The sequence below is a fragment of the Postia placenta genome, assembly GCF_002117355.1.
Source record: "Postia placenta MAD-698-R-SB12 unplaced genomic scaffold POSPLAscaffold_10, whole genome shotgun sequence".
Classification (NCBI taxonomy): domain Eukaryota; kingdom Fungi; phylum Basidiomycota; class Agaricomycetes; order Polyporales; family Adustoporiaceae; genus Rhodonia; species Rhodonia placenta.
The window spans coordinates 26,087-49,274 of NW_020169841.1; the positions used below are offsets into that span (position 1 = coordinate 26,087).

A 23,188-nucleotide genomic window follows, 5' to 3' on the forward strand; every position below is an offset into this window, starting at 1 on the left:
CTCCTTGGTCTGCTCTGCGTCTTTTCAAGTGTAGCTTTTCCTCCCACACACCTGAGACATGCGTGAAGTCATCTCCCTCCATATCGGGCAAGCAGGAGTGCAGATTGGCAACGCTTGCTGTGAGTACCTCAGGCTTGCAGTGGGTCTGTCTACTTACCGCCCTTGCGCTTTCACAGGGGAACTTTACACTCTCGAGCATGGCATGAGCGTGCGTACGTTCTATAACTGGTAAGGGCTTCCTAAATAATTGTCGCGTACAGCCGGACGGCCGCCTGGTTGATGACGGGCACAAGCTTGACAGCGACCCATCCACGTTCTTCTCGGAAACCGGCTCAGGAAAATATGTCCCGCGATCGCTATACGTTGATCTGGAACCTGGGGCCATAGACGAGATCAAGACCACCAAATTTAGGTCACTCTTCCACCCGGAGACCATGATATGTGGAAAGGAGGATGCAGCAAACAACTGTACGTCCAGTATTTCTGCAGGCGTGATGATCATTCGTTTTGCTCAGCTGCGAGTCGGCAGATGCTCGCGGCCACTATACCATCGGCAGAGAGTTCATTGACCCAGTAATGGACAAGATTCGCAGACTCTCAGAGAACTGCTCTGGTCTGCAAGGCTTCTTCGCCTTCCATTCGTTTGGAGGCGGTACTGGCTCTGGCTTTGGTGCACTTCTCCTCGAGCGCCTCTCCGCGGACTACGGCAAGAAGTCAAAACTACAGTTCGCGATCTACCCCGCCCCTCAATTGTCAAGCGCAATAGTAGAGCCATACAATGCGGTGCTCACTACTCACGCAACGCTCGAATATTGTGACTGTTCGTTCTTGGTGAGCACTCATTACTTACTCACGGAGTACTCGATGAATGCCGACGCATCACGGACAGGTTGACAACGAGGCTATCTACGACATCTGCAAACAGAGGATAGGCGTTTCTCAGCCAGGTTTCACCAACCTGAACAGGCTCATTGCCCAAGTCGTCTCTTCCGTGACGGCTTCTCTACGGTTTGGTGGTTCTCTGAACGTCGATCTTGCTGAGTTCCAAACGAACCTCGTGCCCTTCCCGCGCATACATTTCCCAGTCGCCAGCTACGCGCCGCTCATCTCCGCAGAGAAGGCGCACCATGAGCAGAATTCGGTTGCTGAAATGACATTCGCTTGCTTCGAGCCTGGAAACCAAATGGTCAAATGCGCCCCCCAAGACGGCAAATACATGGCATGCGCGATGCTATATCGTGGTGATGTTGTTCCCAAGGATTGCCAGTCAGCCTTGGGCGTTGTTAAGACCAAGAAGACGATCCAGTTTGTTGATTGGTGTAAGACGGCTTTCAAGGTTAGTGACATCACATGTGGGATATACATTAGCATTGGGTGACCATGTTCCATTAGCTCGGCATCTGCAGGGAACCTGCTGTCGCAGTGCCTGGTGGTGATCTCGCTAGGACGACGCGCAGTCTTTGTATGTTGTCAAAGTACGCATATACTGTGTTTCACGATCGGTCCATTGAACAAAAGGCTAACATTGTTTTCCCAGTACGACAGCAATTGGCGCAGCATGGAGTAGGCTCGGTGTGTATCAATTCTTCTTCTCCGAGTGATCTTTTCTCATGTCGTGCGGTCCAGACTACAAGTTTGATCTCATGTACGCAAAGCGTGCGTTCATTCACTGGTATGTCGGCGAGGGCATGGAAGAGGTGAGTCGTCGACGCCACTACGACTTCTTCTGTGTTATTGATCAAGGTGAATGCAGGGTGAGTTCACCGAAGCGCGCGAAGACCTCGCTTCCCTTGAAAAGGACTACGAGGAAGTCGGTGCCGACACTCCTGACGATGAAGCGGAGACCGTCGAATACTAGATGGATCCACTGTTACCTTCCGAATGGCGACTTCTAGTGCACTGTTTTATGACCCTATATTGTCATGGATGTGTCGCTGTGCTCACGTATCCTTGTGTTGTACTCTACCACACTCCACTATAGCCTACCTGAGCATACTAATACTACCAGCCAATCATGATATTTACTTATGGAGCTGAGGCGGTCTATGGATTCATTACGTAGTGCAGTGGGTCTGCGGTATTTACCGACTTAGAAGCCGACCATAATCCAGGGTTAGGGCTAGGTGCTGGGTACCTACTTCAACCATCTCTTGGTTTCTCCACACGCTCATTGCTCCTCGATTTGCCCCAAGCTCTGCACCTTGGTTGGAAACACTCGTCATGTCTCAGACCACCCAGCCGGTTCATGGCAACTACCATGGGTAAGTTGGACAATAGTATGTCTCAAGTGAAGATGTGAGGCAGACAAACCACCAATAGGTACTACATGAAGCGACCATTCTTTCAGGACCCACGGCTGTCAGTTATACCTGACTCTTATTTCATCGGTGCACGCGTCCTGGACGTAGGGTGTAACGAGGGCTGGGTGACTTGCGAGATCGGTAAGTCGCGCGTCTTCAGTCTATCCAACGCACTTGTTGTTGATGTCGTGCCTGCAAGCGCAGTCAAAGGGAGCAGGCAAGGCCGTCGGCGTGGACATCGATGACACGCTGGTTCGTGCGGCCTGGAAGCGGCGGCGCTACGTCTGGAGCATGCAAGAACCCCAACAGACTATGGACGGCGAACGCGACGCGCCTGCGGGGCCTAAGAAACGCAAGAGGACTAGCGAAGGCACAGACCCAAGTGCAACAATGGAGCCACAGCTTTCGCGACCGGACTACTTCCCCGCATCGTGTGAGCACATGTTCGGTCCCCTCCCAATCCCACCCGCAAGCCATGGCAAGCAGCAGGAGACGTTCCCGCATAATGTGACCTTCCGCACGGCGGATTGGGTCAATCAGGAGATCCTTGAAGACTCTGAAGGGTATAACATTGTGCTAGCGTTAGTATATTCTAGCGCCTACGCGAGAGAACTATGCTCATGTTTCCATTGGTGGCCAGCCTCTCGGTATCAAAGTGGATCCATCTCAATGGCGGAGACGAGGGCCTCACACGCTTCTTCCGACGCGTGCACTCAGTCCTGAGATTAGGTGGTAGATTCATACTGGAGCCGCAAGAATGGGAGAGCTATGCGAAGGCGCGGCGCATGGATCCTGTACGTCATTGACATTCTCATTTATGCACGGTGCTTACAATTAGCGCAGAGACTCAAGGAAAATGCACACGGTCTCAAATTGCGGCCCGAACACTTCGAAAGCACTCTACAAGACATAGGATTCGGTGGCGTCGAGCATCTAGGCCAAACTGGTGAAGGAGGTAGGTGCTCGAGACATCCTGGCCGGAAGCGGCCCCCCAGGCTGAAGAGTTGTCAGGATTTCGACGACCAGTCGATGTATATATGAAAACAAACTGAGCATCTCGTAAGTCGATGTACACTTCTCTATGGTCTACCAGATTCCCCTGTGACTTCCCTTAATACACTCTATTTCATACTTCGGCATGCAACAATTTCAGTGCATTACTCTACGTCTATTGTGACTTCCACGCCATTCGTGGTTCTCTTCATGGTCACTCTGCTAACAGTTAAGAATGGGTGATTTTCCGGTGAAACGACAGATGACGTACTGGGAAAGGTCTCGGACAATGAAATCAGGGCTGGCAGCCTCCACTTGCGCACGGCTGTGCGATGTGAGAAGTGCCAACGTCTTGCATCCCGCGGCGTTTCCGCTGCGGACACCGGCAGGGGCATCCTCGACAACGAGACAACGTGTGGGATCTACACCGCACCTTTCCGCCCCGAGGAGGTACGGGTCAGGCCTAAATTGAGTTCAGTGTCAGCTCAAATCCATAGACAGCTAGAAGATGTTCCGAACTCGGGTTTGCCCTTGGTCACGTCTTCAGACACGACGAATGCATCGGGAACAGGAACCCCAGCTTTCTGGAGCGCAGCTGCGGCGTACGTGCGGGTTGCTGACGTGCAAATCGCCCAGCGCGGGTTTGGGTACTTGGCGACGGGCTCGAGCTACCGTGCGTCGGTCAGAAAAAGATGCTGCAGTTTGGATTTCTGATATTCTCACTTCCGCCATGATCTCGTGGACCCCGGGCAGCTTGATGATGCCTTGACGGCCATTCTTCGTCGAGTTCGTGACGATTGCCTCCTCGAAGCGCTTCGCTTCTCTCTAGTGGGGGTACGGCTGTGTGAGTATCCATTGACAGTAAGAAGTATTATGACGCGCACCTCCTGTTCTTCCGGGTCCTCGATACCGCAGTGTATGCGGAGGTTCTCGACCGTCCGCACACCATGGGATGCTGAGGTATGTGCGCTGCAATTCAATCCCGACCCTAATGCAGCATAACTTGTACACACTGACAGCTGAGCACTGTGGTTACATCGAGGCTGGGATACTTCTCTTTGAAAAGCTCCCATGCACCCACCACACCGGCGGTCGAGTCGACGAGGGTGCCATCCATGTCGAAGAGACTGAAGAGGGATCATGTTAGTGGCATTGAATTTGCTTGGATGGGCCTGAAACTTGCATGGCATCGAACTGAAGAACCGTGGAAGGCATTATGGCAGGTTGGATGGCGAGTCAGACGGAGATGAGTCGACGGAGACTTAAGACCAGAACTCATCCGGGGGACAGTTGCCGGGCCGGGTTCCTGGACCGATCGGTTGTCGCCGATCGACGAATGCAGGTCCCCAAACCGAAGAATGCTCGCGCAGATTACACACATACACTCGTCAGCAGACTCCGACATAATTACGCTGCAACCAGAGCATGTAAATTGTAGATCTCTCTTCGAACCACATAGTACACGTCCGACACCGCCCCCTCCAATTCCACCCGGCCCCGCCCCGTCTTCTTCACTGCTACCGAATCGGCAAGCGACTCGGGAGCACTGCCCTTCTTCGCAGCCGCGCCGCATATCAGCACACCCTCGCCTATGAGCTCGGCATGCACGCCAACCGCAGCCAGACGGGTCTTCAGGGCAGTCAACTTCAGCTCGCCGATCATGGTGGACTGAGGCAGCGTCACTCTTGGCCGCGAACCGAGCATGCGGCCTTGCTTGGCTTTTCGTGAAGTCTTGTCAGTCTGGAGAGACGTGATAGACGCAGGCTCGAGGATCGGGATGGTAGAGCTTGCAAGGCTAGCGATGCGACCTGTAACGTAGCCAACCTCATTGTCTTCGAACTAGCGTGGAATGAGCACTTTGTTCGCAGTGTAGCGACACAGCATGGACTCACTTGTGACATACGAAGATTGGCCAGGAGCTCGTCGCTCAGTGATATCGAGAAGCTGTTCGTGTGTTGACCGATCTGTATGCTCTCGCCTTGTTCGGGCGCATAGATGTCGCGTGTCATTGCCCGGATGTTTGCGCAGCTCTCCATCAAGACTTCTGTCGCCTTCGCCGGTGCATGCACGATGATCTAAAAGAACAGTCAGCAAGGCATGTATGTCAAGCCCTTGGACAGCGAGACTCACCATTTTGCGAGGGTTGACTTGCGGAACAATAGTTTTCACGGCACGCCCATCGTTCAAACCTTCCAGGTCTACGAACAGCAGCCGACAGGCGAGTTGCACCTCCACTTCTGTGATCACAAACTTCGAGGGGGGTTCCGCAGGGGCTTTCTGTGGACCATCGAGCTTCAGACAAGGCGCCTCAACGGAGTCCAATTAGACTCACCTTTGCTTCCTCTTCCGCCCTCCGCCTCATCTCCTTCACTTCTTCACTCTCCGCGTCCTCCTCCAGGACCTTCCCCTTCCGCAGCCACATCCCAACGTCCACTGTCTCCCCATACTCGTCCACGCGCCGTTTCTTCTCCACATATGGAAACATGCGGAAACGCTGCGTCTGCCCCTCTGCGCTTTTGAAGAACGACATCGTCCGCGCAACGTTGCCCTTCAGGTAGATGTCGAATGACAGCCGCTGGACTGGCTCGTCCGCATCGAGACCCAACACCCAGTCCGTCCCGTCTCCTGCAGCGAGTTTCGCGAGCTTCCGCTTTGTTCGCCCGTTTGTAGCGGGGTCCACTGTCGGTGTGTCCTCCGTGGTGTCCATGAGGTCATCACCCAGAGACTTTTCGACCTCGTTCTCCTCGTCCGAATCAGCTTCAGAGTCCGAGTCGCTCTCGTCCTCCCCTTCGTCGGCTTCGAGTATACGCTGGGTGCGTGCCTGCGCAGCCTTGTGGGCGGCTTCTTTCTCTTGTGCTGCACGTTCCTTCCGCAGGAATGCTTCGAGCTCTGCGCCTTGCAGTGACACTTTCGAGTGCATCTATGGCATACTCAATAAAGCATTCCTGTGGTTGACACTGTAAGGGCTTACCTCGAGACGCAGGACACCGTCCATCATGATGTTGCTCCCAATCTTGCCGCGATCCCACTTCGCCTCCTCTCGTTGCGCGTCGTTCCAGCGGTCAAACAGCATTCGCCCGAGCGTGCCGTCCTCGCTGCGCCCAGTGAGCAAAACGACATTGTCCGGGGTCTCCGCGAACTGTGAGAAGAGCATGCGAGAGGGACCGTGCGACAAGGACGCCGGGACCGCCAGAATGAGTTTAGGGTCTTTCGATGAGTAGGTGTGCATCAACGCCTGCGGGTTCGGGAAGAATTCGAGATGTCTGGATGAAGATCCGCGTCAGCCATTGGCCGCTAAGCGCATCGGATGTCTACACATAAAGGCAGCCTCACCTAAATCGGAGAGCGAAAGCCCCAAGAGCATCTTCGTCACCATCCTCGTCTCGTCTTCGCTTGTTTCCCTTGTTGGCATTGTTAGAACCGTCCTCACCCACATCTTCCTTGCTGACAGTTCCGCCCAGCCACTCCATCATACTCCGCACGAACGTGAGCATCTCGCGGCCCGTGCGCGACAGCAGACATATTGGGAACTTGAGCCGGGAATAGTTCCAGTGCTGATCGAGCAGAACGAGTAGCTCCAGGACACGCGTGCTGGCATCGCACGGCATGAGCAACGAATTGCGCGACGTGAGCGTCGCGGTAATGCAGTCTGCCCAAAAATACAGATCGTCAGTCCCGAGACACCCGGTGATTCACCGCAATGGACTACCTACCGAGGAGTGCTGCGTCCCGGTCCTTGCGACGAGCGGTGGTCACATTGGCGCGCTCGGCATCTGTGATGAGTAGGTCGGGACGCGCGAGACTCTCGAATACGCCACCGCCTGCGGACGCCTGTCGCACGAGGACTGTCCCGTCGAGATGACGTTCACGCATATGATTCATGTCGACGGCGTACAAAATCGTTCCTGCGGTTGGAGAACGAATCTTCCAGATGGTGCCACCCAGGGTGTGCCCCGCATTGAAGGGAATAATGGTCAGGCCCTGGCACTTACCTATGGTTCATGTTAGCATATACACTGGACGTTGAGTGGGAGGATGAATAAACCTTGAAGATGGCAAGGTTGTGAATACCTCAGGACGTTGACCGAGTCGAAAGCGTCGTGTACTTCTTGTAGTGTAGCGACATACATGTCCTTGCGTGAGGGAAGCACAGGTGTAGGAGTAGACTCGGCAGGTTTCTCGGAGAGACCACGTTCTTCAGACGGCGTAGATTCCTTCTTGAGTTCGTCCTCGCTGCGCAGGTCTTGCTCGTCACGGATGCCCTCGGCATCCTCGGTAGCGGCAATACGTGCCATGGCCTGCACAGGCAGGGTTGTGTACGCAGGTGCGGTCAGACCCCAATGCGCATATGCATATGGGTAGAGACCTGAGTGGGCAAGGTCACCATGTGAAAGGAGGACAAGGTCGACGGTGGGCGCGCATCTACAGAAAGTAGTGAGCAACAGGGAACGAGCTTGGCACGGTGATAGGAAGCGAGAGAGCTGAGGGAACACATTTCAAGAGAATGGTGCGCCAGGTAACGAATACTCACTCCTTTAACGCATCACAGTACTTGTCCCAGTGGTAAGGGGATTCCTGTGAGTGTTCCTCTCTTAAATCTGATGCCTCAGGACACCAGTCAGGAGAGCCACAATCCAGAAGTATTCGGACATCGTCTACTTGGAGTAGATAGGCGAGAGGTATGGTGCTCGAAGTGCGTGCAGCACCGGAAAGCGGGGTGAAGGTAATCATGGCCGTAAGTTGTCGGTGGCCTAACGTACAAAGCTCTGCGCAGCCTCAAGACATTAACACAGCGAACGCCAAAGGAAGTTTACAAAAGATTAAGCCCAGCACGCCTCTGCAGTGGAATGGGTCGCTCACTGGCGTTCAAGCGCCCAATGCAGAAGGTTTGCACGTGAGCCACATATCCCGAATAGGTAAGTACGCGACTTGGCGAACCAGACTTGGTGGCCAAGTCAACTGTCCATGGGCATGACTACGGTCCCTGAGGCTATTAACCAAATACACACCGTCAGCCATGGCATGAGCCTCGAGCGCATACATATACGTGGGGCAGATTCAACCAACGACTCGGGGACACGTCAATCACCGTGTGCGAACCTGTACGCGTCGGAACTATAGACGCGCGTGATGGCACTTGCTCTCCGGACTCGGCGTTGGATGGTATGCATACAGCGATCTCAATGGGCCCTGGCACAGCCGGACAATACATTCAAATGTACAAAATGTACAGTACGTTCACCAGAATGCAGTGAACAGGCAGCCTGAGAATGCAAGCCACATATCAGTCGAAACCGCAGTGGGCGCTTCGGCGTACTGCTTTTGAGGAAACGAATAACAGCGCCACGATCGGAGCTTGAAACGCTAGTGTTCTTACACGCAACTCTTCCAGGTCGCCTTCCACTCCTCCCTAACAAGTCCACGTCCTCCTCACCTCTACCCCTCTTCTCCGTCTGCAAACATGGGTCTTTCGGTCTCTCGTCTTCTCTCCGGCCTCTTTGGCAAGAAGGAGATGCGTAAGTCACCCCAATCGATGATGACGCGCCCTAGGAACATCGCTGACTGGCTCTTGGTTCTGTGCAGGTATATTGATGGTGTGTACAAGTACTATAGGTGGCGAGCCATAGATTCGACGTGTACCATGATTAGGTCGGACTGGATGCAGCCGGTAAAACGACCATTCTCTACAAGCTGAAGCTCGGCGAGATCGTGACGACCATCCCGACAATTGGTTCGTTCTTCCATTTTCTGGTGTGTGTACTCGCTAACAAGCTGTGCAATCAGGCTTCAATGTCGAGACTGTGGAGTATAAGAACATCTCGTTCACAGTATGGGATGTTGGAGGACAAGACAAGATTCGCCCTCTCTGGCGGCATTGTGCGTCAAACTACGTGTCGCGCCACGCGGGGCCGTGCCACTGACTCTTGACTCCCAGACTTCCAAAACACGCAGGGTATCATTTTCGTCGTTGACTCTAACGATCGGGAGCGTGTTTCTGAGGCGCGAGAGGAGCTCCAGCGGATGCTCAATGAGGATGAGCTCCGTGATGCCCTGCTTCTTGTCTTCGCCAACAAGCAAGATTTGCCCAACGCGATGAGTGCCGCTGAGATCACTGACAAGCTTGGTCTCCATGGTCTCAGGCAGAGGACGTGGTTCATCCAGGTACGTCGAAGCGAGTCATGCATCGAAGATGCACTGACTGTCCATGTTGTAGGCGGCATGTGCAACCAGCGGTGATGGTCTGTACGAAGGTTTGGAGTGGCTCAGCGCGAACATCAAGCGACGGGTGTAACAGCTTTTCCTCAACGTTGTGTTTCTCTTCACGTTGTCACTACAATAGCATGATCCTTACGATATGAAGATCTGCCTATTCCCGAGCGCCTTCTGCTTACTCCCTTTACTGCGTACTCTCGTCGACACCGTTGCCTCTGGTCCTGATTTCTCGTTTTGTCACATATCGTTCGGAAGTTAACGTTCTCTTAACGACTTAAAGCGGTTACCCTGGTGGTGGTTCTAAAATGCTTGCCTAGAGACTGTCGTAGATCGTGGTAGGCAACCTCGCAGTTCTCTCACATATGTCGGGTGTTTGGCCCTTTCCAAGGCGTCCACCACGACAAAAGGGGTGAATCCAGACATAGCATACAGGTATATGTGAGCGCTGCATGACGCTGCAGGTACGATCATCGACTCTCCCCGGGGAAAAGTCTACCCACAGTCTCGGCCTCCTTCCTTCGCTTCTCGCCTCTTTCTCGGGAGGGGGCGTCCCTGCATTCCGCACCGTATCGCGCGAGCTTTTCTAGCAGCGCCTGCAATCGCTTGGGGCGAACGACCGAATAGGAAGCCTGACGGACCGCAGGGATAAGGTACTGCTGGACTTGATCTTCCATGACGATCGTGGTCATCTGTATGAGATGACCAATGTGAACATCGATGAAGGGGAATGTGCGAGAAGAAAGCGGGAGGGCCACGGAGCTTACCAGACGCAGTTCAAGGAACGCGGCATTGAGATGGGCGTGTCCGCCTCGCTTGAATTCGTCCTCGAGGAAATCTATGTCGAGTAGCAGGTTCGCGACCCCGTTCTCGTTCATCATAGGAACGTTGCGGCCGGTCATGAAATCCTGGGGAGTGTGACGTGAGCCTTGAGTGAGTACGCATACTAGGCGCACGGCACACGACGCACCAAGAAGCAGTCGGCAATGTAGTTCGCGGCACCGCGGTATGCCTCGTCCTTGTATGCGTCTTTGGCAACAAGGGAGTCGACGACGGTGGTAAGCCAGTTGACCAGCTCGTAGAGGTACATGCTTGGGGCCTGTTCGCGCCTGGGAGGTGTCCAGTCGTACTCTGAGAGGCCAAAGAAGTCGTCGAGTTTCGACGAGATGGATGCCGTGACGCGCGATAGCGCACGGGTCAGTGTCTGCGCGAACGGCGCCGCCGCTGTGAGACGGATGATTCCGCCTCGTTGAGATGATCTTTGCGGTGATCAGTGCACATATGCGTGTCAATGAGGGGGGAGCACCGACCTTATGTTCGTGAGCGAACGCTCGAGCTCAGAACATGCAACTTGGAAATGCTCCAGGTTGGTGATGATCTGTGCGATTTGCGACAGGTTTGAGGTGTTCTGGGCGCGCCTCGCAATGTTCTCGCTGATGAACGTTGCGAGGATGGTGTCGAGAGACTACATTAGAGAAGATAAACGTCGACAATCTCAGAACAAGGCATGTAAAGAATCTCACCTTGCTCAACAGATCGTCGATGTTACGGTGGTGTTGAGATACCCCCTCCAGGAATTGATAAAAGTTCTGTACGAAATTGCGAATCTAGCATTCAAAGGGATCAGGAGCCGTTCAGGCCATAAACAGAACACGGTCTGCTCACATCCTGGCAGCAGAGGTAGAAGCTTTGTGACCATGGCAACGAAAGAGGAAGGCTAGCTCTACCGGGGTGACTTCATCAGCGGTTTCTGCGATACACAAATTGGATAGACAAACTTCGCAAGTTGTTCTCGCTCATCGTCATTTAGCCATACTGTGTCCAGTACTCTGTCGCGCTCAGTGGCAGCCTCGACATACATCGGCAGACAATCGTCCTGGATGACGATCTGCAACGCACTGTCAGTATTAGAAGAGAAACTACAGTTTGACCTGGATGATACTGACAGCTTCGAAGCGCTTGCCAAACTTCTTCTCGAGTATCGCAACATATCGCTCGAAGAGATGAAGGATGAAGGAATGTAAGTTCTCGGTCGAATATGAGTAAGACTGAGGATAGGGTGAGTGACTCAGGTAAGGACACATGAGTGGGCAGACATACCTCTAGAGTCATAATGAAACTGAGAAGGCACTCTTTCACGGCTAGATATGCATCTGAATCCGCCTCGTTGCGGAGTGCATTGTCTACTGCCATACCGACCCGTTTCACCAATGCGTCCCAGAGATCTTCGACCTCTCGTTGCGAGCGGAAACTCCCCGTTGTGTTGAGAACATGATTCTCAACGATGAAAAAACCGACTATCTCTTGGGTGACTTGTGGCAAAGCCGAGAGCATAAAGGTGTCCGGGAGAATGAGGTCTGATTGAGCCTATGGGTGGTCATCTGGCGTACGGCATCTTACATAGTGCATTAAGCGTACCTTGCGGTCGGCCTGATATGATCTTCGAATTTCATCGAGGGAGTCGAGCGCGTTGTATATATGGATACATTCATATAATGGTGTGAAGTCGACATGTAGGTGCTCATTGTCGAGTACATTGTCTGTAAGATACGATGTGAGATTGGCAGCATCCAGTGTCACTTTCTTGACCTACACTCGGTCTTCTCGTTGGTTACTATTTCCACCGCGCTGCCCACACGACTGAGCTTCAACAGAGGGTCTTTCTCTCTTCTGCTCCGCCATTTGCGCGTACGGTGTTCCATGGCGTCGAGTGCAAGCCCTCCTACTTGCCCGCTGACATTCCGGATGTCAAGGAGCCATTGCTTGACCGATGCGGTCACCGCGTCTTTGATCTGGCCTCGCAGGGATGGCAATGATGACAGGAGGTGTTGGAAGAGCGGTGTCTGAGAGAGCGAAGTTGGAGGCATGCTCTCAATGTCTTCCAGAGACTGTGAATAACTATATTCAATTTTAGAGTACACATGGTACGTGCAATGAGAGCTACGGACCCGTAAAGCACTCCAGTACTTTCCCTCTCTAATCATCTCGCCGACCCGGTTTACAACGTCCAAGACGCGCAGGCATGCCTGCAAGGTATCAATTGCCTCGTCCAGGTTCGCGGCTGTCTTCTTAGACTGTAGTAGAGCTCTCTTCTTTTCGACGAGCCCTCGGCCAACTCGTTCCACTTCATTGTCCAGAGCCATGATATTCTCCCGCATGTTCGTAGTATACGACTTGATGGAGAACAAAGTGGACACGGAGCTGATGAACTCCTGGTAGTTGTCGCCGCATATTGTCTCGATCTCAGCGTCCTTGGAGTCAATGAGAGCCTGGACAGTACGGAGGTAGGCGTCTTGCTGTCGATTGGTGTGTATTTGCTTTATAATGGGACCCAGTTGCTCGAGATTCTCCGACGAAGATGATTGGTCTAGGAGATGGATCTGCTGAAGCTGTTGGTCGATGTTCTCTTGAGTAAACTGCGGCCTCCTACGAGGAGGCATTGTGTTGTTGCCACGAGGATAATAAAATAAGCTCTCTCTGTATCAAACGTATATCGTCGATACGCAGCAGACAAGGCAGAGTGAAGGCCAAAGTTTGGAGACAGTGCATGCAGCAACCCCGGACTCGGAAGCGATGCATCTGGAGGGATCTTATCTTATCTAAAGCAGATGTGACGCTATAGCTCATTACATCGATCAAGAACAGGAAAAGGTTTCGAGTCAAGCTTCCGGTCACTCGACCGCTTCAAGTCATCTTCAGCCTACAACGACCCCATCTCACTCACTTCTAACGTTGCATCGACGCGAGCACGACGCGCAAAGCCCGTGAAAGGTCCAAGCTCCACCAGTACTCTATTCAAATACCATGGCTCCCAAGGGAGATTCTCCCGAGACCGCTGAATTGATCGAGCTCTTCAAGTCTATCGGCCTTACCCAGTCCAAAGCCGCAGAGGCTGCAAAGAGCGCGAAGAGCGCCGTGACGCTCAAGGACATCATTGAGCGTCATGGTCTAGTCCAGAGGGATATCGAGGAGAAGCAGGCCGTCCTCCTCGCAAGCCTCGCCGTCCAGGGCTCGAAGCTGGGGGAGGCAGAACGAGATTACGCTGTTAGCGCGATCCTGGACAGTCGACTCAAGAGCACAGACCAAGTATCTGGTGCGTCTGCATGCTTACTGGCATTCGTGCATGTTGATCATTCTGTGTCGCAGCTGCCGTTAAGTATCTCGAGGTGCACGCCCATCCTATCGATCCCAAGGACTTCGACAAGCAGTGTGGCGTAGGTGTGTGTCAGCGTTGCTGCCTGCGGTGCTTCTTTTTCTCGTGTATCGTGATGCTGATGTTCATCTGCAGGTTTTAGCATTACTCCTGAAGAGCTCGTTGCCCAGGTCGCCGACTACGTTTCCTCTAGTGCTGCCACAGGCTGGGCAAACCTCGGCACCGTAATTGGGGGCCTCAAGGGCACCGACTTGCGATGGGCGAATGCACTTGAGCTTAAGAATGCAGCAGAACGCGCGTTCATTGAGAAGTTCGGACCGAAAGAGGCGGCAAAGCCTAAGGGAAAGGTACTATGAGATTGGCTGTGACTGGTCCGACGCATGGCTAATGTAGTACTGCGCAGGAGCCAAAGAAGGAACAGACTTCCAAGGCTGCAGCAGCATCCGAGCCCGCAGCCTCTGCATCTACCTCGAAACCTGTCTTTGCAGAGGGTTTTCTCGGAAGGTTACACAAAGTTGGAGAAAATCCGCAGTTACATCCCCATCTTCGTGAACAGCATCTTGCCGCCACCGGTGGTCTGGTCCACACGCGATTTCCGCCCGAGCCGAATGGGTTCCTGCACATCGGGCACTCCAAGGCCATTTTCGTCAACTTTGGATATGCTCAGTACCATGGTGGACGCTGCTATCTCCGATTCGATGACACGAATCCGGAGGCGGAGGAGGGACGCTACTTCGAGAGCATCCTGGAGACGGTGCGGTGGCTGGGTTACGAGCCGTGGAAGATCACGTATTCAAGTGACTACTTCGACAAACTCTACGAGCTTGCCGTCGAGTTGATCAAGCGAGATAAGGCATACGTGTGCCATTGTACTGGTGAGTTGGCTTTCGACTTCTCTGACGACTTCAGCTTATGATTTGATTTCGCAGCTGAGGAGATTTACGCCAATCGTGGTGGTGACGAACGCGGGCCTCGAAAGGCATGCGTTCACCGCAGCCGACCGGTATCAGAGTCAATTACAGAGTTTGTCAAGATGAAAGACGGCTTGTACAAACCCGGGCAGGCCATCCTGCGCATGAAGCAGGACTTGGAGTCTGGCAACACCATGATGTGGGATCTGGTTGCATACCGGGTACTCAATGCATCACATCATCGCACACACGACAAATGGAAAATCTACCCGACGTACGATTTCACGCACTGTCTCTGCGATAGCTTCGAGAACATCACGTACGGCGACATCTCATTTCTTGATGCTGCCAAAGGCATGCTGATACTCATTGTTGCAGACATTCACTATGCACTACCGAGTTCATCGCGTCACGCGAGTCGTACGAGTGGCTTTGCGACGCATTGGAAGTCTACAAGCCCCGCCAGTCCGAGTACGGACGCCTGAATGTGACGGGTACGATCATGTCGAAACGCAAAATCCTTCAGCTAGTGAAGGAAAAACATGTGCTTGACTGGGACGATCCGCGAATGTACACCCTGATCGCGCTTCGACGCCGTGGCGTGCCGCCGGGGGCGATCCTCTCCTTCGTCAGCTCACTGGGCGTGTCGACGTCCGCAACTAACATTCAGGCCGTGCGTTTCGAACAGACTGTCAGACAGTATCTGGAGAACTCGGCGCCTCGTCTTCTGATGGTCCTACGGCCGGTCAAAGTGACGATCGAGAACCTACCCGAGGACTACGTCCTCTGGCTAGAAAAGCCCCTGCACCCGAAGGTCCCAGAGCACGGCACGTCAAAAGTGCCATTCACGCGCACGATCTACATCGACGCCGATGACTTCCGTCTGGAGGACTCCAAAGATTACTTCCGACTTGCACCAGGCAAGACGGTGGGGCTCTTCCAGGCGCCTCACCCGATCACCTGCACCTCGTACAAGACGGATCCCACGACTGGGCATGTCACTGAGCTGATCTGTCGGTTGGAGGATGGAGAAGGTGCCGCGAAGAAGCCGAAGGCATTCATCCAGTGGGTTGCGGAGCATGCTCCGTCCGGCAGCCCCGTGCGCGTGGATGAGACGCGAATTTTCTACCAATTGTTCAAGAGCGACAACCCGGCCGCGGCGCTGCCCGACTTCAAGGCAGACATCAACCCCGACAGCCTCGAGGTTGTCAAGGGCGCGATGGTAGAGGTTGGGTTCTGGTCGCTGGCGAAGCATGCATACAGTGAGGCGCGAAAGGAGAGCAAGGCCCGCACGGACAAGGCGTTGCAAGCGTCTGCGGGGACGGCGGGGACGGTGGTGGAGCATGACGACACGCCGAAGGCCACGAGCGAGCAGCTGGTTGGGAAGGAGTGCATACGGTTCCAGGGCCTGAGGGTGGCTTACTTTGCAACCGACAAAGACGCCAAGCTGGCATGCTTGGACGAGCCGGCTGAGGTCGAGCCGAGGCGGAAAGAGGGTGATATTGTCGTGCTAAATCGGATTGTGAGTCTGAAGGAGGACTCGGGTAAGGCCGCGTGAGTGAGTTGTTTGTGCAATAGTCCTAGAAGTATTACAACTGCTACTTATCCGTGTATCGATATAATGCCAGTGATACGCTAAGGCATCCGGGTCCGGTACTTGCTGAAATGCCTTATCATTGAAGAGCTTACGGCCGGCTGTGTCAGACATAACATCACGGCCATTTGACCGTGGTGACTGAAACTCTAGATCTGTTCCATCTTCACCTATTACCCCCGCCGTGCACGCCCGGGGTCCGTCCAACTTATAAGTGACATGCTGTAGGTATACATCTCTCCTTCTCACCATCAATGTTCACCCTTCCTGACATTCCAGGCCGATATCCAGTCGGCGCTACTACGTTTGCCGTACCCTTGGAGTCACCGCAAGCCGTGGGCTCGGCTAAATTGAGGCATTCGAGCGGAAACACTCCTTATGAACCCGCGCTATTACTAGAAGAGGTCGTCTTCACCGTATTCTATCCTGCAGATCTCCAAAGTCCTAGCGCCGATGGCACCCAGCCAGAACAGCTGAGGAAGACTATGGACTGGGTGCCCAAGTCAGTGAGCGCCGCATTTATCTCCGCTGGCCGTGCACTGAATGCAGCGTGAACCCGTAGGCCCGTCAAAGGGACACTCCGGGGGTATGCGCACTTTGCCAAACTGCCATTTTGGCTCTCGGCTGTATCCATGCAGTTCGTTGCGTCTCGTTTGAAGGTACAATACCCGCACCCTTTGCGCTCAAGGGATGTTGATATGACGTCATGCTGGTCAGATTCCAGTGTATCCAGATGTGCCTCTTCTCGACCCTGCAGAGTCTTCGGACGACCCAGAGGCGCAATGGCCCCTTGTATTCTTCTCGCATGGACTGAGCGGAACACGTACCACTTATAGGTAAGCACTCTTCCGAGCGTTGTCTCGCTACCTCGCTCATCCGAGTTTAGTCACCTATGCATTCGCCTAGCATCTGAAGGCAAAGTTGTCATTTCCATGGAGCATCGCGACGGTACCGCGCCTGTTGTCATGTCTCACTTCTCCGGAGGATCCCAAGGTAAAAAAGGCAAGCGAAGACGGAGGCCTAAAGTTAAATACTATTTGCATCCCGAAGACATATTGTAAGTACCAGACACCTCATTGCAACTTAATTCTCAATTATATTATCTCCAACAGTTACGAGGGTGACGGAGCCCAATCCAAGTCTGCCTTTCGTGCCGATCAGCTACTGTTCAGACGGATCGAGGTGTACCTTGCATACAAGGCTTTCTCTGACCTGGTGGATGCACATCCCCGTGCAGAATCAGGTTAGTACATATCACATTCTGATACGAGGCATGATGTCAAGATTCTCACTGTGAGCAGATAAATCCCCTCTGAAAGGTGTCCACGTTGTGTATGGTTACAAATGCTACGAAATGCCAAAAAGGGGAGCGTTTTGGCAGAGTTGGGCAGCAGGCCATGTGCAATGCCGAGACGACATCACTTATATCGGGCATTCATTTGGCGGAGCATTAGTTGTAAGCTTACATGCGTTATTACACAGCGTGCCAACCGCTGAGCCTGCCTACAACCAGTTTTCCGTCCTCTCACAGCCTCCACCAACATTCCCCCCAGAAGGGGCACGCTTTGAACCACTTCCAATCACACATGCACTCGTCCTAGACCCCTGGCTCGAGCCACTCGCGACACCCGGTCCTGCGCCGCACGTCGAGGCGACCCGCGACGCACGCGCACCGAGCATCCTCGTACTGAACTCCGAGGAATTCACGCTCTGGCCGGACCATTTCGCGCGGCTCGAGGGCGTCGTGCGCGCGTGGCGGCAGGACATCAGGGAGGCGAACCACGTCCCGGGCGAGGAGTCGCAATCGACGCCCGTGAAGCTCCTCACGCTCGTGCGCGCGAAACATGTATCGTTCTCGGATTTCGGCGTCATATGGCCGCTGGGGCACGCCTCGCGCGACGGGCGGATCGTGCTGAAGATTGTAGGCGACCTGGCGATCGCATTTCTGGGCGGCGAGCTCAGGGAGGCGCTGCAGGGCATTGAGAAGAGAGACATGGAGATAGAGCATACGAAGAAGGGCAGCTTGAATAGTGCGCCACCTGCACTAAGACATCGCAAATTGGTCGGACACATCGGGGAGGTGATTGTTCATTGATTATCTTTATATTTCAGTATCTTGTCCTCGCACGCGTAGAGTTTTGATATTGTATCACTTCATATCGTCAACATAATCTAGCATGAGAGCTATTTTACATCCTAACAAACGTGCAAGCACCCTCCGAACACAGCACAACCACAAGCATAACCTCCAGACAGCTATTTTTACAGGGAAATACAACACCATGCAAGTCCGCGTGCACCGTATACAAGAATGAACTCAATACAAGAAGGACCGTCCGTTGCCGTTAAGGGTCACAGGGCGGGGCAGCTCGCCAGCGCCCTCCCTCGGCCTGAGAGGCGTTCCTCTCCTAGATGGCAGGCCACCCGGCATGGTGAGCCGCGGTCCGCTATCGCTGCTGTCCCAGATGCGGCTCTGTCCGGTAAGACGGCTGTCCAAGGAATCGAAGAAGCGTCCACTCCCCACGCGCTGCGCAGGAGTGGCCGAAGAGATGGCGGATGCACCCGGGGTGGGGGCGTCGCGTGCGCCCTTTGGCTCGTTGTCGAGCTGGTCGCGGAGGCTCTTGATTTGGCCCCGGAGGACGTGTGCGAAGGGCAGCTTCTCGTCGTCCTCGTAGCCGGCTAGCAAGACGAGACTCGAGACGCTGAACAGTTCTGTGAGCGACGGGTCATAGATAATAAGCGTGATCAAGTCTCACAAGACTTCCTTGAGGTAGGCGAAGCTGAATTTCACGGTCGAGGCCGCGACCTCCTCAACAAGCTTGTCAGGGAAGTAGATATTCTTGTTGGTCGTGAGCTTTTCCTGCCAGTATTTGGCGTAGAGAGCACGTTCCGATTCATCGGGGTCGTCGAAGAGGCTATCCCCGATGTCAGTTCAGTATTTATGGGCTCTGCAAGGGCAGACGTACTACTTGCGATCGAACCGACTGGGCCGCCCACTCAGGGCAGGGTCCAGCCTGTCAAAGTGGTTCGTCGAGCCGATGACGAGGAGCCCGTCATTGCCCTCGAGGCCGTCCAACTGGTTGAGGAAGAACGACCGGTTCGCATCGTTGATGAGGGAATCAAGATCTTCGAGGACGAGTACGCAGGGCGCCATCTCGCGCGCCTTCTGAAACACGGCGGCCATAGAGCCTTCCTCGCCCATCCAGCTCTTGAACGATTTGACGTAAAGCGGGGCGTATCCTTTCGCGTCGCAGTCCTTCATGACAGCCTTCAGGCTAATGGTCTTGCCGTTGCCTGAGTCTTACGTTCAGTGATTGCACGCGCAGTGCTGCTCATAACAATCACCTGGAGGGCCATACATGATGACACCACGCTGTCAGCGGAGTGAGAAACTGATGCCAATAGGTCAGATCATAATATCGCGTCACCTTCCACGGAATAGCCAGCGATTTGTATAGGTCCTCTGAATCGAAGAAGCCCTTAATATCCTTCCTCATGGCGTCCTTGAACTGCTGCTTGAGGATAACATCGTCCCAGTTTGCCTTCTGCACTTCTACCCATAGCGCATGATCCTTGTTCCACATTCCCTGATTGAACACGAGGATCTCCTCGTGGAGGAGGTTGTTCCATGCAGCAGCCGCCATAAGGAAGGTGCGGGAACGCTCCTCAGGGCCATCGTGGATCAGGTAGTGTTGTGTGATGGTTCCAAATCCTTGAGGATACTATGAAGATTAATTAGATGGCGTAACAGCGAAATGGACCTCAAGGACATACGTTAACAACATACAAAAGGAAGTCATATTTCTGTGATACCAGATATCAGCGACAGGTTGAACATGCGGCAATGGCATATAACATACATCCCAGGCTACTTTGAACGATCCATACTTGATCCGGTCGACCAAAATGCCAGGGACACTCCCCAGCCGGCGGGCAAATGGGACAAACACCAGCGAAGAGATGAGTTCATCGGGAGACGTGGGCTGAAATATTGCCCCCGGAAACGCAAGAAGATTGACGGTGTAATCGGTGAAGAGCACCACGGAGTGGTTCGAATGGAGCTTGCGCAAAGCTCTCGCACTATGTGGGCTGAGTCCTGATGCTGGTATACATATCGTTAAGGCACTCACGCAAACGTCGCGGGCTCATTGAACGGAGCCGATGCTGGAAATAGAGTCAGGGTGTGAACAGCCGGGTATCACGTCTGGTGCACCTTGGTCGACCCAGTCGTTGTAGAATGGATCGATGGCTGAGCCCTTGGATTGGGACGCGTTGATCTCGTCCTCGAAGGTCACCTTGACGAAAGCATCTTCGAGATCCTTCACTGCGGCGGTGCGCGTCGCCATGGGTGTGATAGAGATAGACGGGGATGAGAGAGCGTGTGCGATGCGGCCTTAAGTATTGGGGCGCCTGAGTCTGGTCGCGGCGCAGTAAGTACTGCGAGCGCGCGTAGACGCCCGTGTACACGGTCTGATAGCACGCGTCATACTACGCGTCTCGGGCTCTGCCGGGACGGGCAACCGAGCACGAGCTCGCTGCTCGAAACTTTCCTTCGACAGCCACCATGTCCCCCCGGGCCTCCGCCATCTTCACCCTCGCCAGCGTTACCATCATTGGTGGCTTCGTCGCCTACGCTGTCTACTTCGACTACAAGCGTAGGAACGATGTCAGTTTCCGCAAGCAGCTCAGTGAGTTGTTCACTTGTCATCATACTTTGTCCTCGCTAAACAGCGCCACATTGCAGAAAAGGACAAGAAGCGTGTGAACAAGCAGGCCGCACAGCAGGAGGAGTCGACTGCCATTCCATTCACCACAGAAGAGCTCCGCGCGGCGCTGGCGAAGGTCCGCGATGAGGAACTGCCCGAGACCCCTGAGGCGAAGGAGCAGTACTTCATGGGCCACGTTGGCATGGGTGAACAGCTTTGTGCCCAAGGTCGGTCTTCATGGCGGCATATGTGTGATTTCCATCTCATCCAGTTGCTGTAGGGCCTCTGTTCCAACTCTCTGCTGCCTTGTCATTTTATCGCGCACTCCGGGTCTACCCTTCGCCCGTCGAACTCATCATGATTTATCAGAAAACAGTGCCAGAAAACGTCTTCAAAGTATGTTTACCGCTAAAGACGCTGGAAACACTTTCTGATACTGCGACAGATTCTCATAGAACTGACCAACTTGGACGTGAGTACCACTTCGTCGTCCACAGGAGAGGATGTGCAAGGAGAGGCCTCGGAAGAGGATGAGACCAGTCCCACAAGGTCTGGGCCTCCTTCGGAGGCTTCATCGCAGGAGTGGGACAGGCTCACCGATCCTGGAAGTCAATCTGCGACTATGTAAAACGAGATATCTCCCGCTGTGCGGGGATTGTAGTTCCTATCCCAAACACCCTATCATCCTTGCCTACCCTCTGCCATACTTTGTCTATCCTTGCTCCGCACATCCCGAATCTAATAGACACATCTCTTGCATATCTCCTGTTCTCTGCCTGCCTATAGGTGAAAGCGCGTGTTGAAGGTAAGCTTGTCAACCACAGAACGTAGATCATGAACTGAGTGGGTTGGAATTTGTCCTGTATCAGGATACTATGATGTTTTCCCTCGCAAAAGCATGAATGTCTCGGTGCAACCTGCACCTGGAGATGCCACAAAACTGCGTAAGGTTGTAGTCGCAGAAAGAGACTTCTCTGAAGGCGAAGTCATCTACAAGGTTGCTTTCAGACTAGATCTGTCTAGCGCTGTCCTGATCGCAGACACGCTAGGAACTCCCCCTTGTCGCGGCTCTCGATGCCGACTTGGAAGGCAAGGGCACTCACTGCTCACAGTGCCTGCGCCAGATTGAGGGCGACAATGCCGTCCGCCCCGAGTCCGATCGCTTAAACTCTGTCTACTGCTCTCCCGAATGCCAGACCAAGGCCAAGGTCCAGTGGCAGAACCTGCTCTTCGGCCTCGATTCTGTTCTCCCGGAGGACCTCGACAACGGCATGTCTCGGCTCACGCGGCAACAGCGCGACGAGGCTCAAACCAAGTTCACCGCGTGGCTCAAGGAGCAAGACAAGTCCTTGCCGCTGCTCACCGCGCGCTTCGTCGCGCGGCAGGTCGCGCTCGAGACGGCGAAGGTCCTCCCACACCAGAGCGGCGCGCTCGCGGACGAGCTCGCGGAGGCGACGATCGCGGGCGACGAGTACAGCTTGTACGACCACATGGAGCGCCTCCGGTTCGTGGACGGGAACGTGTCAGAGGAGGAGACGAAAATGCTGTGCGACGTGCTCGGCGCTGCGCTGCCCGGGCTCGACAAGTCGCTCACGGATGAGCGCCATGCGACGTACAATGGAAAGCTGGCGTACAACGCGATTGGCGTGGTTCTCGGTGAGGGCAGGGACGACAGGGTATGTCAGCCGATTCCTTCGCAGTAGAACAGACGTTTACGCCACTGTTAGCCTACTGCAGACCGCCCAGAAGACGAGACGAGGACGAGGACGCCGCACGGCACCTCGCGCCAGGTCGGAAGCGGCTACTATCCGGTGTCGTCATACGTAAGAACGAGCAAGCCTTCTCGCTCTGCATGACGGGTCTAACGCGGGCTTCCATAGATTGTGCACTCCTGCGCTCCTTCTGCTCGGCCCTCGTTCAGCGCAGGCAACTTCGAACTCTCCCTCATTGCCGCTCAGCCGCTCAAGAAAGGCGACGAAATCACTATTGCATGGGTAGACGCATCTCAGCACGCTGACGAGACCGCCGAGGGGGCACGCCGGCGGCGGCGGATTGAGCTCGCCCGCGGCTGGCGATTCAAGTGCGAGTGCTCAAGGTGTCTCGAGGAGGCCACAGACGGCAACGAGAGCGATATGGGCATCGAGAAGGATGAGTCGAGGGTCGAGGACGTCGTGCACCGCGTTGAGACGGGCACTAGCGGCGAGGCGTACCTCAGATCTGCCCCTACTAATGTGGACTAAGTAGCCAGTTATACACCTGCTATCGTATCGCACAGTTACTTATATATAGTGCGTCTCATCCCGAATACCTGCACCGTCGCT

At 54.2% G+C, this 23,188-nt stretch overlaps 9 protein-coding genes across 9 annotated transcripts; 6 read left to right on the top strand and 3 right to left on the bottom strand.

Moving 5' to 3' along the window:
* Positions 1–22: 22 nt before the first annotated feature.
* POSPLADRAFT_1074916 (hypothetical protein) lies at positions 23–2,046 on the top strand. Its single transcript, XM_024482761.1, has 9 exons — positions 23–119; positions 177–208; positions 261–468; positions 530–831; positions 890–1,336; positions 1,393–1,475; positions 1,538–1,572; positions 1,627–1,697; positions 1,754–2,046. The coding sequence occupies exons 1-9, from the start codon at positions 59–61 to the stop codon at positions 1,856–1,858; spliced, it is 1,344 nt and encodes a 447-aa protein (XP_024336897.1). The 5' UTR covers positions 23–58; the 3' UTR covers positions 1,859–2,046.
* A 174-nt stretch (positions 2,047–2,220) lies between these two features.
* Positions 2,221–3,341, top strand: POSPLADRAFT_1147604 (hypothetical protein; the record flags this gene model as incomplete). Its single annotated transcript, XM_024486081.1, has 5 exons — positions 2,221–2,261; positions 2,320–2,441; positions 2,500–2,881; positions 2,941–3,094; positions 3,144–3,341. The coding sequence occupies 5 exons, from the start codon at positions 2,221–2,223 to the stop codon at positions 3,339–3,341; spliced, it is 897 nt and encodes a 298-aa protein (XP_024336898.1).
* On the bottom strand, positions 3,299–8,024 carry POSPLADRAFT_1074917 (hypothetical protein; the record flags this gene model as incomplete). Its single annotated transcript, XM_024482762.1, has 15 exons — positions 3,299–3,512; positions 3,565–3,756; positions 3,813–3,961; positions 4,017–4,118; positions 4,178–4,248; positions 4,311–4,420; positions 4,705–5,132; positions 5,186–5,368; positions 5,424–5,570; positions 5,626–6,213; positions 6,265–6,556; positions 6,627–6,942; positions 7,007–7,285; positions 7,339–7,715; positions 7,825–8,024. 15 exons carry the CDS (start codon positions 8,022–8,024, stop codon positions 3,458–3,460), a joined length of 3,489 nt encoding a protein of 1,162 aa, XP_024336899.1. The 3' UTR covers positions 3,299–3,457.
* Positions 8,025–8,754: 730 nt separating this feature from the next.
* On the top strand, positions 8,755–9,585 carry POSPLADRAFT_1148427 (hypothetical protein; the record flags this gene model as incomplete). The annotated part of the gene is made up of 6 exons (XM_024486174.1): positions 8,755–8,809; positions 8,877–8,887; positions 8,943–9,024; positions 9,078–9,170; positions 9,229–9,455; positions 9,508–9,585. 6 exons carry the CDS (start codon positions 8,755–8,757, stop codon positions 9,583–9,585), a joined length of 546 nt encoding a protein of 181 aa, XP_024336900.1.
* Positions 9,586–9,973: 388 nt separating this feature from the next.
* POSPLADRAFT_1148321 (hypothetical protein) lies at positions 9,974–12,943 on the bottom strand (the record flags this gene model as incomplete). Its single annotated transcript, XM_024486163.1, has 12 exons — positions 9,974–10,195; positions 10,271–10,411; positions 10,474–10,762; positions 10,814–10,968; positions 11,027–11,110; positions 11,169–11,226; positions 11,282–11,391; positions 11,450–11,551; positions 11,604–11,870; positions 11,922–12,043; positions 12,097–12,391; positions 12,452–12,943. The coding sequence occupies 12 exons, from the start codon at positions 12,941–12,943 to the stop codon at positions 9,974–9,976; spliced, it is 2,337 nt and encodes a 778-aa protein (XP_024336901.1).
* A 364-nt stretch (positions 12,944–13,307) lies between these two features.
* POSPLADRAFT_1147407 (hypothetical protein) lies at positions 13,308–16,125 on the top strand (the record flags this gene model as incomplete). Its single annotated transcript, XM_024486060.1, has 6 exons — positions 13,308–13,596; positions 13,650–13,721; positions 13,792–14,003; positions 14,060–14,531; positions 14,586–14,886; positions 14,946–16,125. 6 exons carry the CDS (start codon positions 13,308–13,310, stop codon positions 16,123–16,125), a joined length of 2,526 nt encoding a protein of 841 aa, XP_024336902.1.
* Positions 16,126–16,415: 290 nt separating this feature from the next.
* POSPLADRAFT_1047583 (hypothetical protein) lies at positions 16,416–18,256 on the top strand (the record flags this gene model as incomplete). The annotated part of the gene is made up of 7 exons (XM_024479325.1): positions 16,416–16,663; positions 16,724–16,787; positions 16,879–16,997; positions 17,048–17,218; positions 17,274–17,404; positions 17,481–17,642; positions 17,715–18,256. 7 exons carry the CDS (start codon positions 16,416–16,418, stop codon positions 18,254–18,256), a joined length of 1,437 nt encoding a protein of 478 aa, XP_024336903.1.
* A 222-nt stretch (positions 18,257–18,478) lies between these two features.
* On the bottom strand, positions 18,479–20,507 carry POSPLADRAFT_1058288 (hypothetical protein; the record flags this gene model as incomplete). The annotated part of the gene is made up of 9 exons (XM_024481016.1): positions 18,479–18,863; positions 18,918–19,076; positions 19,128–19,455; positions 19,507–19,534; positions 19,590–19,883; positions 19,936–19,965; positions 20,022–20,241; positions 20,292–20,325; positions 20,375–20,507. The coding sequence occupies 9 exons, from the start codon at positions 20,505–20,507 to the stop codon at positions 18,479–18,481; spliced, it is 1,611 nt and encodes a 536-aa protein (XP_024336904.1).
* A 218-nt stretch (positions 20,508–20,725) lies between these two features.
* POSPLADRAFT_1148212 (hypothetical protein) lies at positions 20,726–23,107 on the top strand (the record flags this gene model as incomplete). The annotated part of the gene is made up of 8 exons (XM_024486149.1): positions 20,726–20,849; positions 20,906–21,094; positions 21,148–21,372; positions 21,408–21,577; positions 21,712–21,864; positions 21,917–22,543; positions 22,595–22,690; positions 22,748–23,107. The coding sequence occupies 8 exons, from the start codon at positions 20,726–20,728 to the stop codon at positions 23,105–23,107; spliced, it is 1,944 nt and encodes a 647-aa protein (XP_024336905.1).
* Between the last annotated feature and the right edge of the window lie 81 nt (positions 23,108–23,188).

Excerpts from the sequence above, each read along its gene's own strand:
- POSPLADRAFT_1074916 (XM_024482761.1), top strand. The coding sequence starts at position 59 with ATGCGTGAAGTCATCTCCCTCCATATCGGGCAAGCAGGAGTGCAGATT. Across the intron at positions 832-889 it reads ATTGTGACTGTTCGTTCTTG|GTTGACAACGAGGCTATCTA; the intron begins GTGAGCACTCAT and ends CATCACGGACAG. Across the intron at positions 1,573-1,626 it reads CGCAGCATGGAGTAGGCTCG|ACTACAAGTTTGATCTCATG; the intron begins GTGTGTATCAAT and ends CGTGCGGTCCAG.